The sequence below is a fragment of the Notamacropus eugenii genome, chromosome 1, assembly GCF_028372415.1.
Source record: "Notamacropus eugenii isolate mMacEug1 chromosome 1, mMacEug1.pri_v2, whole genome shotgun sequence".
NCBI classification, from domain to species: domain Eukaryota; kingdom Metazoa; phylum Chordata; class Mammalia; order Diprotodontia; family Macropodidae; genus Notamacropus; species Notamacropus eugenii.
In genome coordinates, this window is record NC_092872.1 from 481,441,181 (window position 1) to 481,454,383 (window position 13,203).

At 38.6% G+C, this 13,203-nt stretch overlaps 1 protein-coding gene across 3 annotated transcripts in view; it reads left to right on the plus strand.

Annotated features, from left to right (window-relative positions):
* Positions 1 to 13,203, plus strand: part of USP20 (ubiquitin specific peptidase 20) — a 49,634-nt gene that overhangs the window by 27,888 nt on the left and 8,543 nt on the right. For all 3 annotated transcript variants that reach the window (XM_072632686.1, XM_072632688.1, XM_072632687.1), the window contains exons 11-15: positions 10,194 to 10,626; positions 10,991 to 11,128; positions 11,857 to 11,969; positions 12,552 to 12,724; positions 12,944 to 13,038. In XM_072632686.1, coding sequence (XP_072488787.1) covers positions 10,194 to 10,626; positions 10,991 to 11,128; positions 11,857 to 11,969; positions 12,552 to 12,724; positions 12,944 to 13,038 — 952 coding nt within the window. The remainder of the gene's footprint in view (positions 1 to 10,193; positions 10,627 to 10,990; positions 11,129 to 11,856; positions 11,970 to 12,551; positions 12,725 to 12,943; positions 13,039 to 13,203) is intronic.

Below are 13,203 nucleotides of genomic sequence, written 5' to 3' on the forward strand. Positions count from 1 at the left end.
CTGTAAGATTATACTCTGTTTTGCTGAGTAGGTTATTCTTGGTTGCAATCCTCCTCCAGAAAAACATTTTCCAAGCCATCTGCTCTTACATAGTTGTAGCTACTAAATCTTTTGTGATCCTGATTGTGGTTTAGTAGTATTTGAGTGATTTCTTTCTGGCTACTTGTAGTATTTTCTCCTTGACCCAACAGCTCAGGATTTTGGCTATAATATTCCAGGGAGTTTTCATTTGGTATTTCTTTCAGGAGAAAACTGGTATATTTTTTCAGTTTCTACTTTGGCCCTCTGGTTCAAAGATATCGGCAGTTTTCCTTTATAGTATCTCAAAATATAATGTCCAGGCTTTTTTTTAAATCAGCTTACAGGTAGTCCAATAATTCTTAACTTCTCTGTCTTCAAGTCATTTTCTAGGCTAGTTGTTTTTCCTATGAGATATTTCATATATTCTTCTATTTTTTCCAGTTTTTTTTTACTTTATTGTATTGTTTCTTGATGTCTCATGAATTCATTAGCTTTCACTGATTTTTAAGGAGTTAATTTTTTTCAGTATTTTGTGTACTTCCTTTTGTCATTCAGCCAATTTTGATTTTTAAAAATATATTTTTAATTTTTTGTAAAAATATTTAATACTCATTTTTAAAAATTTTCAGTTTCAAATTCTCTACCTCTATCCCTTTCCTACCCTCTCACTAAAAAAGCAAGCAGTTTGATATAGATTATACTAGTGCAGTCATGCAAAACATTTCCATATTAGTCATGTTGTGGGAAAAAAACAATGATTTAAAAAAAACAACAAAAATAAAGTTAAAAAAGGTATGCTTTCATCTGCATTCAGACTCTCATAAGTTCTTTCTTTGGAGATGGATAGCATTTTTCATCATGAGTCCTTCAGAATTGTCTTAGATTATTGAGTTGTTGCAAATAGTTATTCACAGTTGGTCATTGTACAATGTGTTGGTATTCTGTATACTTCTGGTTCTGCTTACTTCACTCTATATTACTTCTTGTAAGTCTTTCCTGGTTTTTCTCAAAGCATCCTGTTCATCATTTCTTATAACACAATAGTATTCTGTCACAATCATATACCACAGCTCGTCCAGTTGTTCCGCAGTTGATGAGCTTTGCCTCAATTTCCAGTTCTTTGCCACCATAAAAAGAGCTGCTATAAATATTTTTATATGTATAGGTTCTAATCCCTTTTCTTTTATTTCTTTGGGCTATAGACTAAGTCAGTAGTATTGCTGAGTCAAAGAGTATGCACAGTTTTTTAGCCCTTTGGGTGTAGTTTCAAATTTTTCTCCACAATGGTTGGAACAGATCACAATTTCTCCAAAAGTGCATTAGTGTCCTAATTTTCCCATATCCCCTCCAACATTTTTCATTTTCCTTTTCTGTCATATTAGCCAATCTGATAGGTATGAAGTGGTACCTCAGAATTGTTTTAATTTGCATTTCTCTAATCAAGTCATTTAGAGCTTTTTTTCATATGAATATAAATAGCTTTCCTTTCTTCATCTAAAAACTGCTTGTTCATATCCTTTGACCGTTTATCAATTGGGGAATGACTTGTATTCTTATAAATTTGACTCAGTTCTCTATATATTTGAGAAATGAGGCTTTTATCAGAGAAACTTGCTGTAATAGTTTTTTCATCACATTTTCTGCTTTTCTTTTCTTTTTCCTTTTTTTTAAGTCAATTTTCTGCTTTCCTTCTATTTTTGGCTGCATTTGGTTTTTTTGTGCAAAGACATTTTAATTTATATATATATTATATATATGCACATATATAAAATAATGTTATTAAAATTATCTACTTTACATCTAGTAATGCTATCTCCTGTTTGGTCATAAATTCTTCCCTTATCCATATATCTAACAGTAAACTATTCCATACTCTCCTGATTTGTTTATGATATCACCCTTTATGTCTAAATCATATACCCATTTTGACCTTATCTTGGTATCTGGTGTAAGATGTTTATCTATATCTGGTTTCTGTTAAAGTACTTTCCAGTTTTTCCAGTAGTTTTTGTCATAGTGAGTTCTTGTCCCAAAAGCTTGGGATTACTCTTGTCATTTGCTACTGTTTATTGTATACCTAATCTATTCCATTTATCTACCCCTTTATTTCTTACCCAGTATCAGATTTTTTTTTTATAACTGCCTACAGTTTGAGACCTAGTATAACTATGCCACCTTCTTTAACAATTTTTTCATTGATTAACTTTTTATTCTTGACCTTTTGTTCTTCCAGATGAATTTTATTACTTTTTCTAGCTCTATAAAATAATTTTTGGTAGTTATATTGGTATAACACCGAATAAGTAAATTAATTTAGGTAGAATTGTCATTTTCATTATTGGCTCAACCTACCCATGAACAACTGATATTTCTCCCGTTGTTTAGATCCATCTTTATTTGTGTGAAAAGTGCTTTGTAACTGTTTTCATACAGGTCCTAGGTTTGTCTTGGAAGGTAGAATTCCAAGTATTTTATATTGTCTATAGTTATTTTAAATGAAATTCCTCTTTCTGCCTCTTGCTACTGAACTTTGCTAGTAACATATGGAAATACTGATGATTTATGTGAGTTTATTTTATATCCTGCAACTTTGCTTAAGTTATGAATTATTTCAGCTAATTTTTAGTTAATTCTCTAGGATTCTCCAAGAATACCATCCTATCATCTGCAAAGAGTGATAGTTTTGTTTCCTCATTGCCTATTCTAATTCCTTTAATTTCTTTTTCTTCTCTTATTGCTATACCTAGCATTTCTAGTACAGTATTGAATAATAGTGAAAATAATGGGCATCCTTGTTTCACCTCTTATCTTACTGGGGAGACTTCAGCTTATCCTCGTTACTGATAATGCTTACTGATGTTTTTGGTTAGCTACTACATAACATTTTAAGGCAAGCTTCATTTATTTCTGTGTTGTCTAGTATTTTTAATAGGAATGGATGTTGTATTTTGTCAAAAGCTTTTTATGCATACTGATTTATGTTATGATTTTTGTTTTGTTATTGATACAGTCAGCTATACTGATGGTTTTCCTATTATTGAATCAGCTCTGCATTCCTGGTATAAATTCTACCTGGTCATACTGTATGATCTTTGTGTTAGTGTATGATCTTATATTCCTGTTATCTCCTTGTTAGTATTTTATTTAAATTTTTGCATCAATATTGATTAGCAAAATGAATGGTTTTCTTTCTCTATTTTTGCTCTTCTTGGTTTAGGTATTGGCACTATATTTGTGTCATAAAAAGAATTTAGTAGGACTCCTTCTTTGCCTATTTTTCCACATAGTTTATATTGTATTGCAATTAATTGTTCTTTAAATTAAAATTTTCACTTGTGAATCCGTCTAGTCATGATTTTTTTCTTAGCTCATCATTGGCTTATTCGATTTCTTTTTTACCTTACTAGGGTTATTTAGGTATTGTCTTTTCTGTTAATCTGGGCAATTTTTATTTTTGTAAAATTTCACTTAGATTCATTGGTATATAGTTTGGCAAAATAGCTCCTAATGATTGCTTTCATTGGTGGTGAATTCTCTCTTTTAATTTTTGATAGTGGTAATTTGACTTTTCTTCATTTTATAATTATATTAACCAATGGTTTATCTCAGACCTGCACAATTTCCAGCTTGTGGGCTGCTTGCTTTAGCCCGCTAAAGAATTTTGGGTGACCCGCAAAAAATGTACAGGATATAAAACAGGCCTGCACAGTATACTGCCCATAGGTTACTTTGGTGGACTGCATGTTGTGCAGGCCTGCTTTATCTGTTTTACTGGTTTTCTTTAAAAAAAAAAAAATCCCAGCTCCTAATTTTACTTATTCAGTGGTTTTCTTACTTTGAATTGTATTAATCTCTCATTTGATTTTCTGGATTTCCAATATGGTATTTAACTTGGGGTTTTTAATTTGTTCTTTTTCTTGTTTTTGCTTTTGTTTTTTTGATTGCATGCCCAATTCATTCACCTGCTCTTTCTCTATTTTACTGATATAAATGTATAATTATATTAATTTTCCTTTAAATACTGCTTTGGCTGCATCTCATAAATTTTGGTATGTTGTCTCATTCTTTTTAATGAAATTATTATTTCTATGATTTGTTCTTTTACCCACTCATTCTTTCAAACTAGACTATTTCATTTCCAGTTAATTTCTAATCTATGTTTCCATGTCTTTTCATTTAAGTTTTATTGCATTATAATCTGAAAATGATGTATTTAATATTTCAACATTTGGTTGTGAAGTTTTTATGCCCTAACACATGGTTAGTTTTTTTAAGTGCCATGTATTGCCGAGAAAAAGATATATTTCTATTCCCTTTTCTCTAGAGGCTTATCATACCTAACTCTTTTAAAATTCTACTTATTTCCTTAACTTCTTTCTTGTTTATTTTTTGGTTAGATTTATCTAGTTCTGAGAGGGAAAAATTGAGGTCCCCTACTAGTGTAGTTTTACTCTCTATTTCCTCCTGTAACTCATTTAACTTTTCCTTTAAGAATTTGAATGCTATACCATTTGGTGCATGTATGTTAATATTGATATTACTTCATTATCTGTGGTACATTTTAGCAAAATGTAGTTTCTCTGTTTACCTCTTTTCATTAGATCTACTTTTGCTTTTGCTTTATTTGAGATCATGATTGCTACCCATGCTTTTTTTTTTTTTTACTTCATCTGAGGCATAGCAGATTCTCCTCCATTCCTTTACCTTTACTGTGTATGTGAGTGTGTGTATGTGTTTTTCAAGTGTTTCTTGAAAACATCATATTGTAGGATTCTGCTTTTTAATCTACTCTGCTATCTGCTTCCATTTTATTGGTGAGTTCATCATATTTACAGTTATGATTACTGTGTATTTTCTTCCATCCTGCTTTTCCTCCCTGTTTATTCTTCTCTCTCTCTGTCTCTCTGTCTTCACCCTGTCCCTCAAAAGTGTTTTCCTTCTGACCACCACCTCCCCAATTCTGCCTTCCTTCTATCAGCTTCCGCCCCCTTCTCTTATCCCTCTCACTTCTGTTTTCCTCTAGGGTAAGCAAGATTTCTGTACCCAACTGAGTGTGTATATTATTCTCTCTTTGAGCCAGTTCTGACAGGAATAAGATTTAGTTATTGCTCACCACCCCCATTTTCCCTCCATTATAAAAGCTCTTCTGTACCTCTTTTATCTGAGATTATTTATCTTATTCTATATTTTTCCCCCTTCTCCCAGTGCATCCCTCTTTCTCTCACCCCAATTTAATTTAATTTTTTTATTATCCCAACAGAGTCAACTTATACCTGTACCCTCCATGTATACTAACTGCCCTAATAATTATAAATTCTTAAGAGTTACAAATATCATCTTCCCATGTAAGAGTGTAAACAGTTTTAACCTTATTGAATCCCTTATGATTTCTCTTTCTTGTTTCCCTTTTTATATTTTTCTTGAGTCTTGTGTTTGAAAGTTTTTCTATTCAGCTCTAGCTGGTATTTTCATCAGAGATGATTAATGTCCTCTATTTCTTAAATATCTGTTTTTTCCCTCTGAAGGATTATACTCAGTTTTGCTGGGTAGATGATTCTTGGTTGTAATTTTAGTTCCTTTGCCTTCTAGATTATCATATGCCAATCCCTCCGCTCCTTTAACATGAAAGCTGCTAAATCTTGTATTATCTTGACTGTAGCTCCATGATATTTTAATATTTTCCTTCCGCCTTTGCTTGAAGTATTTTCTCTTTGACCTGGGAGCTCTGGAATTTGATTATAATATTCCTGGAATCTTTCATTTGGGGATCTTTATCAGGAAGTGATTAGTGGATTTTGTGAGTTTCTATTTTACTCTCTTGTTCCAGGATATCAGGGCAGTTTTCTTTGAAAATTTCTTGGAATGTGACATGTATGCTCTTTCTTTGATCAAGGCTTTCTGATAGTCCATTGATTCTTAAATTATCTCCCCTTGATCTGTTTTCCAAGTCATTTGTTTTTTTAATGAAATATTTCACATTTTCATTCTTTTGATTTTATTTCTATTTTTTCTATTTTTCTATTTTCTATTTTATTTCTATTTTTTCATTCTTTTGATTTTATTTTATTGTTTCTTGATGTCTTGTGGAGTTACTAGCTTTCATTTGCCCAATTCTAATTTTTAAGGAATTCTTTTCTTCAGTGAGTTTTGGTACCTCCTTTTCCCTTGGGCTGATTCTACTTTTTATGGAGTTCTTTTCTTCAGTAATTTTTTTTGTACATCTTTTTCCATTGTGTCATTTGGGGGTCTATAAGTTTTCAATTCTTCCAAGTTAGCATGATCTAAGGAGAGGGGTGGTCACTGTGTTCTGGTCTGTGAGTGGCCACAAGTACTCTTTTCTGCCATGGAAATGTGACCATAGTCCTCACTCCCTTACGGTTCCACATTTCAGTGTTATGGTGCTCCTCCTCACCCTGAGGCTGTGACCCAGAACTACATATGGGCAATGCAACAGAGTGGTGCACTCAGTCCCAGCAAAGGGTCCCCTGGAATCTCCTTATGACTGGTTGTCTGAACCCCTTATTGTCTTTGAGCTGAGAACTCCAGAAGCCACCACTGCCAATTCAGTCATCCCCAAGGTCTGCTGCTGGGGAATGACCTGTGCTAGACTGCACTCCACTTCACTTCAGTGAGACAGGTCTTTGCTGCTCACTTTCTAAATTGTCTTGGGCTGGATAGTTGTTACACCCCATTCTTTTGTTGGTTCTGCCATTTTGAGGCCTTATTTTAAAGTTGTTTAGAGGGGAATTTGGGAGGTCTTAGGCAAATCCCTGTCTTTACTCTGTCATCTTGGCTCCCATTCTGATTTTTAGGGAGTAGTTTTCTTCACTATTTTTTTGTGCCTCTTTTAAAGTTAAGTTGTTAATTCTCCTTTCATAATTTTCTTGAATAACTCTCATTTCTTTTCCCAGTTTTCCTCTATTATTTGATTTTTTAAAATCTTTTTTTCCTCTTCTTTATCTCTTTCTTTAGTTCTTCTAAGAATTCTTGTTGGGCTTCTTCCAAACTTCATTTTTCTTTGGTGGCCTCTGCTTGTAGATGTTTTTAAATCATTATCTTCTGAGTTTGTGTCTTGAGTTTCCCTGTCATCATAGAAGCTTTTTTATGGTCAGATTCCTTTTTATTTGTTTACTTGTTTTTCCAGCCCATTTCATTACTTTTTGAGCTCTGTGCATCTCTGGGACAGATGATGACTAGGTCTGAGGGCTTGCTTTTAAGGTGGTATGATCCAAGGAGAGGTCTGGTCACTGTTTTCCTGGTCAGTGCATTTGTCTTTACCTAGGTGGAGCCCCTTTAGTTGTTATTTGATTCTTTGGATCTGACTCTGCATAACTTCATTTGGGGTTTTCTTGGCAAAGATACTGGAGTGGTTTGATATTTCCTTTTCCAGGACATTTTACAGATGAGGAAACTGAGGCAAATAGGGTTAAGTGACTTGCCCAGGGTCACATATCTAGTATGTGCCTGAGGCCAGATTTGAACTCAAGAAGAAGGGGTCTTCCTGATTCCAAGCCCAGTGCTCTAGCCACCTACCTGCCCACTGCTCCCTTGCAATCATGAATTCAACCTCTCCTCTCCACCTTGGAACTATAACCCGTACTGGGTAATAGGCAATGGAGCTTCCAAACGGTGCTTGATCCTGTACCCATTGTTGGCGCAGGGTCCCCAGGAATCTCTCTCTGACTCTATGTTCAGTCCCCTTACTGTCCCTGTGTGTTGGGCTACTGGTGCTACTGCTTTTGCTGCCTTCTCCAAGACCCACAAGCAGTAGCTCCTCCACTGTGTTGCACTCTCAACAGTCTCCATTCCAGTATCCAAAGACCTCTCTTCCTTCTTTAGGTCTTCCTAAGCTACCTTGGGCTGGAAAAAACGACTCAGTGAGACTTTATTGTTGGCTTTTCGTCTGAGAATTTGATTTGGTGTTTTCTGTGGTTGTTTTGTTGGAGAGGTTTTAGGGAAGTTTGACATTTTTAACTCTTCATTCTGCTGTTTTGACTCCACTCTCCCTCTAGAAGGTTATTTAGAACTGAGTCTTGAAAGAAGCCCAGGAATCTAAGAGGAAGAAGTGAGGAGGGGGAGAACATTCCAGGGGTGAAGGACAAGCCAATACAAAGGCACCTAGATACAACATGGGTTATCGCGCGTGTGTGTGTGTGTGCGTGTTGTGTGTGTGTGTGTGTGTGTAACAGTGGGTTAATCAATAAGACTGCACCAGAGTATGTAGAGGGAAAAGATGTGTAAGAGATCTAGAAAAATAGGAAGGAGTCAGTTTGGGAAAAGTTTTAAATATGAAAGAGAGATGAGAGAATTAAAGAGGGTAGGGTTATCAGTAGTGTCAAAGTTCATCAATAAAGACTGAAGATTGAGAAAAGGACATTAGATTTGGCAATTAAGAACTCACTGGGGACTTTGGAGAGAATAATTTCAGTTGCATGATGAGGTCAGAAGTCAGAATGTATGGAGTGGAGAAAAAAGGAAGTGGAAGGCACCTCTTGTAGTATTCTCAAGTTTATTTACATAAGTCAATGCAGGGGAGCTATGGGAGGTTTGAGGAAGGGTGAAAAGGTTTGGGAAAGTTGCTGTGAGATAATGAGTCAGTGAGGAAGGTGTCAAATGAATGCCTTACCTGTAGTGATCACATGCCCAGGTTTGGGCCCTCAAAGTCAATTTGTAGTGGATCCAGTTTGTACAGTTTCATGCATTTCTCCAGTTTTGTTTGGCAGCAGAATAGAAGCGAAGATGTGGGTGTGTGGATGTGGGAGTGATCCAGGCCTGAGGCTCAGCAGGGCAAGATCTTTGATAGGATAAGGGGCAAGGAACTTGAGAGAATAGGACAGTGTGGAATTGAAACTGGTTTGCTAAAGAGTCAAGATGGGGAAGGAAGGAGAGTGGAATTAGTACAGAGGTGATAGCGCTGGAAAGAATAAAGGGTTAAGGTCACTGTGGGATGTAAATGAAGACTCAGCAAAGGAAACTAGGAAGAAGCAATCAGACAGGAGTCATGAAATTGTGAGAGAAGAAAGACCCTGGAGAAGAACATGGTCAGCAGTCTCAAATGCTGTGTTGAAGTAAAGAAGGATTAGAACTGAAAAAAGACCATGAGATCCGATAATGTAGAGGTCATTGGTAACTTTGGAGAGAGCCCTCTGTGTTGAATGATGAGGTTAGAAGCCAGATGATGAGTGGATGAGAAGTGAGTGGGGGGAGATGACAGTAATGAGCATAAGCAACTTTCAGGCTGCCTGACTTCAGCATTAGGGGTACAGTGGCAGCCAAAGCATCAAAGCGTTCTCCAAACTAATTGACCTGATATTTCATGTGGTTCAAATCCCTGACCTTTGCCTGCCTCGTGGCCTACAATTTTCACTGCTAGAACAGAGAGAGGAGCCCTCAGTGTGATCCCCATGTGCTTGCTGGTAATGGTTCAGTCTTGGTTTGTATCTGTAATGATTCTGGGGAATCTTTGAACTTGGCTGCTGCTTTTGTTCTCCTCCTCTCTAACACCCCTCCTCTCTTCAACCATCAACCAGTTAGTGAAATGAAGAGCTTTCTCTGTCCTCCCACCAAAGCCATAGCAAAGGAACAGAGTTCTGCCCAAGGAGAAGTTAGGCTGGGTAGAACTGTACCGGATTATGCCCGTTATGCCTCAGCTCCCTCCCTTAGGAAGCACTTTGCTTCCCCTCTCTCTTTTCTGGATATTTTATTTTAGTTTCATCTTTTAGTTTTGAAGGAAATGTAGAAAAGGTCTCTGCTAAGCATATATATGCTTTTAAAATACTTGGATGAATCTAATTACTGTATTAAACATTTCAGGACTCTGGTAAAAAAAATTTTTTTTCTCCAGGGTCATGATTTGTGGGGCAGAGACAAGTTCTAGGCCACTCTGGGTCTTTAAATCTGGGTCTTTCCATGTAGACAGATGGATTACACACCTCCTCCCATCCTTAACGTTAGTCAATCAATTTGTTCTCTGAGCCTGACTGTTTACAGCTTCTTTCTTTGGGTTGCCAGGTTGGCCCTAGCTATTGTCTGTCCCTCTTGGCAGTCAGGAACTCTAAAGAGGCAGAGCGGCTTTTAACATTAACTGTCCACATTAGCCCCACTGAACTTCTAGCATCATCTCTTGGTATCCTGGGAAACCTAGTGTGTTCAGTGTTGTTCTTGGTTGGCAGGATACCCAAGAGTTCCTACGCTGTTTGATGGACCAGCTACATGAAGAGCTCAAGGAGCCAGTGGCAGCTGATGTGAGGGATTCTGACTCCAGTGACTCAGAAGAGAAGCGGGAGGGCGACCGGAGCCCTTCAGAGGATGAATTCCTCTCCTGTGACTCCAGCAGTGATAGGGGTGAGGGGGATGGGCAAGGCAGGGGGGTAGGCATGGGCAGCACCCTGGCAGAGACTGAGTTGCTGATCCAGGATGAAGCGGGCAGGGGGATTTCAGAGAAGGAGAGGATGAAGGACAGAAAATTCTCCTGGGGCCACCAGCGAACTAGCTCTGAGCAAGTTGATGAAGACGCAGATGTTGATACCACCATCACCGCCATCGATGATCGCCCCACTGAAGCCCTCCCCTCTCCACGTTCCACCAGCCCATGTAGGACACCAGGTACAGATACACAGCTCAGAGCTCCCCAGTTTCTGACAGGGATGGTGCAGAGGGAAGAGAAACCTCAGATGGAAAGGTGAAACACTGTATGTTTGTGGCATCCACCATCCCAGTGGGGTATTGCTTTTCCCACTATGGTGGTGGAAAAGGCAACCTGTGATGTAGAGCTGAGAGCAGCTAATGTGGCAATACTTCATTTGGGGAAATAATTGGAGCTATGGTTTGATTTTGCTTATGCCACAAGAGTATGTTCTTCCCCTTCAGGCACACTATCAACTGATGGGCCTATAGGCAGCCAGTCCCGCCACTGAAATAGCTGCCAGGAGCCCTGTGGCTCCATAACTTGACCTGTTTCTCTCCTTAGAGCCAGACAATGACGCCTCCATGCGCTGCTCCTCCCGCCCTTGCAGTCCTGTCCACCACGAGGCACACTCCAAGTTGCCGAGCAGCCCTCCTCGCTCTAGCCCTGTGAGAGTGGGACCATCCTATGTACTCAAGAAAGGTACTAGTAGCAGGGGGAAGTGGATGCAAAGGGTCTGTCTGTGATATTGTAGTCTGTAGTGTGACCACTGGAGATGGTAGCGCTCATGTTATTGGTATCATCTCTGCTGTAGGTCGAGAAAAAGAGATTAAATTTGTGCAGGTTCATCGTATGAACAACTCAAGATTGGGAGAATAATTGAAATATTCATAGACTGTCTAGTCTGTCATCTTTGCAATAGGCAGAGCTCACATCTGGAGACTCCTTAATTCCTCTGTCAACAATTCCCCTATCCAGACGTAGCCTGACTGCTTTAACTGATCCTGTTTTCCAACTTTCTTCCTTTCGTGTACCCTCCTAAGTCTTCTCTTGGCTCTTTGTAGTCCTCAGGGTACTGAGTCCCAAGCTAGACACTATTTCATGTTAACTTGAATTTCAGGAGCACCCTCTTTTCAAGTACTGAGGGCTTCTTGAGCATTATTTTATTGCTCTGTAAAGCAGGAGGATCAGATTTATCCCCATTTTGCATCTGGAAAACTGATGTTCAGGGAAGTTAAACAGAATTGACTTGTCCCAGGTCACATGTTAAGCTCCTGATGGGAACCAAAACTTAAATCCAGATGTCCTGATTCCTAAGCCTGGATTTTTTTTCAGCTATACCTTGCCTATGTAAATGCTCCTGGACAGGGGCTGTCTGTGCAGCTCTCTTGGGGTGGGTGACAGACACCTGGTGGGTTGTTCTTCTCTAGCCCAGGTGCTGGCTGCTGGGAAAAAGAAGAAAGAGCTTCGGTACCGTAGTGTCATCTCAGACATCTTTGATGGCTCCATACTCAGCCTGGTGCAGTGCCTCACCTGTGACAGAGTACGTTAGTCACACACCTTTTTTACCATGAAACTGCTGTCAGTGATAACAAGATAGCTAGGCTTGTTCTAGGACACCTCACCTTGAGACATAATCCTTCTACCTTGTTGTTTTTGATGAAAGATACTGTCTCAGATACTTTTTCCCTTACCTGAAGTAGACTAATTTTCTCATACTTACATTCAGCTTCCCTGAAACAGCTTTTAAGTTACAAAGGAATAGCAGGTAGGAAAAATGGAGCTAGAACCCATATATCTAGAAGCAGGTTGCCAGACATAGACCCAGTTGACTCATCCAAAGGGTATTTGTGATTTTTGGCCCAAAGAACTCTATGACTAAAGACCCTCTCACACCAGCTTCTAAGGTTGCTAGAAATCATACTACTCTAAGTTTAGATGACCAGAATTTAATTGTAAAAGTCTTTCCTGATTCAGGCGGAAATGGGAGTGATTTCAGAACAGAAATTTCCGAACTGTATTTGGTTTATACTTTTCTGCTATTATCACACAACAATCACTACTCAGGCCAGGAGATTGGGCCAGATAGTATCAGAAACAAACTCATTGCATTTGCCCCTGGCAGGTATCCACCACTGTAGAGACATTTCAAGACCTATCGCTGCCCATTCCAGGGAAGGAGGACCTGGCCAAGCTGCACTCGGCCATCTACCAGAATGTGCCAGCCAAGCCAGGGGCATGTGGGGATAGCTACACATCCCAGGGCTGGATTGCCTTCATCATGGAGTATATTCGACGGTACCTTCTTTAGTTTGTCCTATGAAGCAAATTAGGGAGTTCTTGGTATCCCTTCTTCCTTCTTCCTACTTGCCTTGATTGTAAAGATAATTGTTGGTTTTAGATCCTTAACCTAACTATAAAGACTTCCTCCTCATCCCTTCTGCCACATGCATACATAATCGCTGTTCAGAAATGGTTCTGATAAGTAAAGGGTCATATATCTTTTACCTTTCTTAGGCTTGTGGTATCTTGCATCCCCAGCTGGTTTTGGGGTCCTGTTGTCACCTTGGAAGACTGTCTTGCCGCTTTTTTTGCTGCTGATGAGTTGAAGGGTGAGTTGAGCCATAGCTTTGAAGGGAGGGAATCCACTTCACCTGTAGAGTCAGCCAGTGTTTTTCAGAAAGGCTGCTCAGTCCCTCTGTCTAATGACTGATGCTTTGCAGGTAAAAACAGAGAAGCCTGTGGAGTTCTTGCTTTGATAGTTTCTACAACTGTCA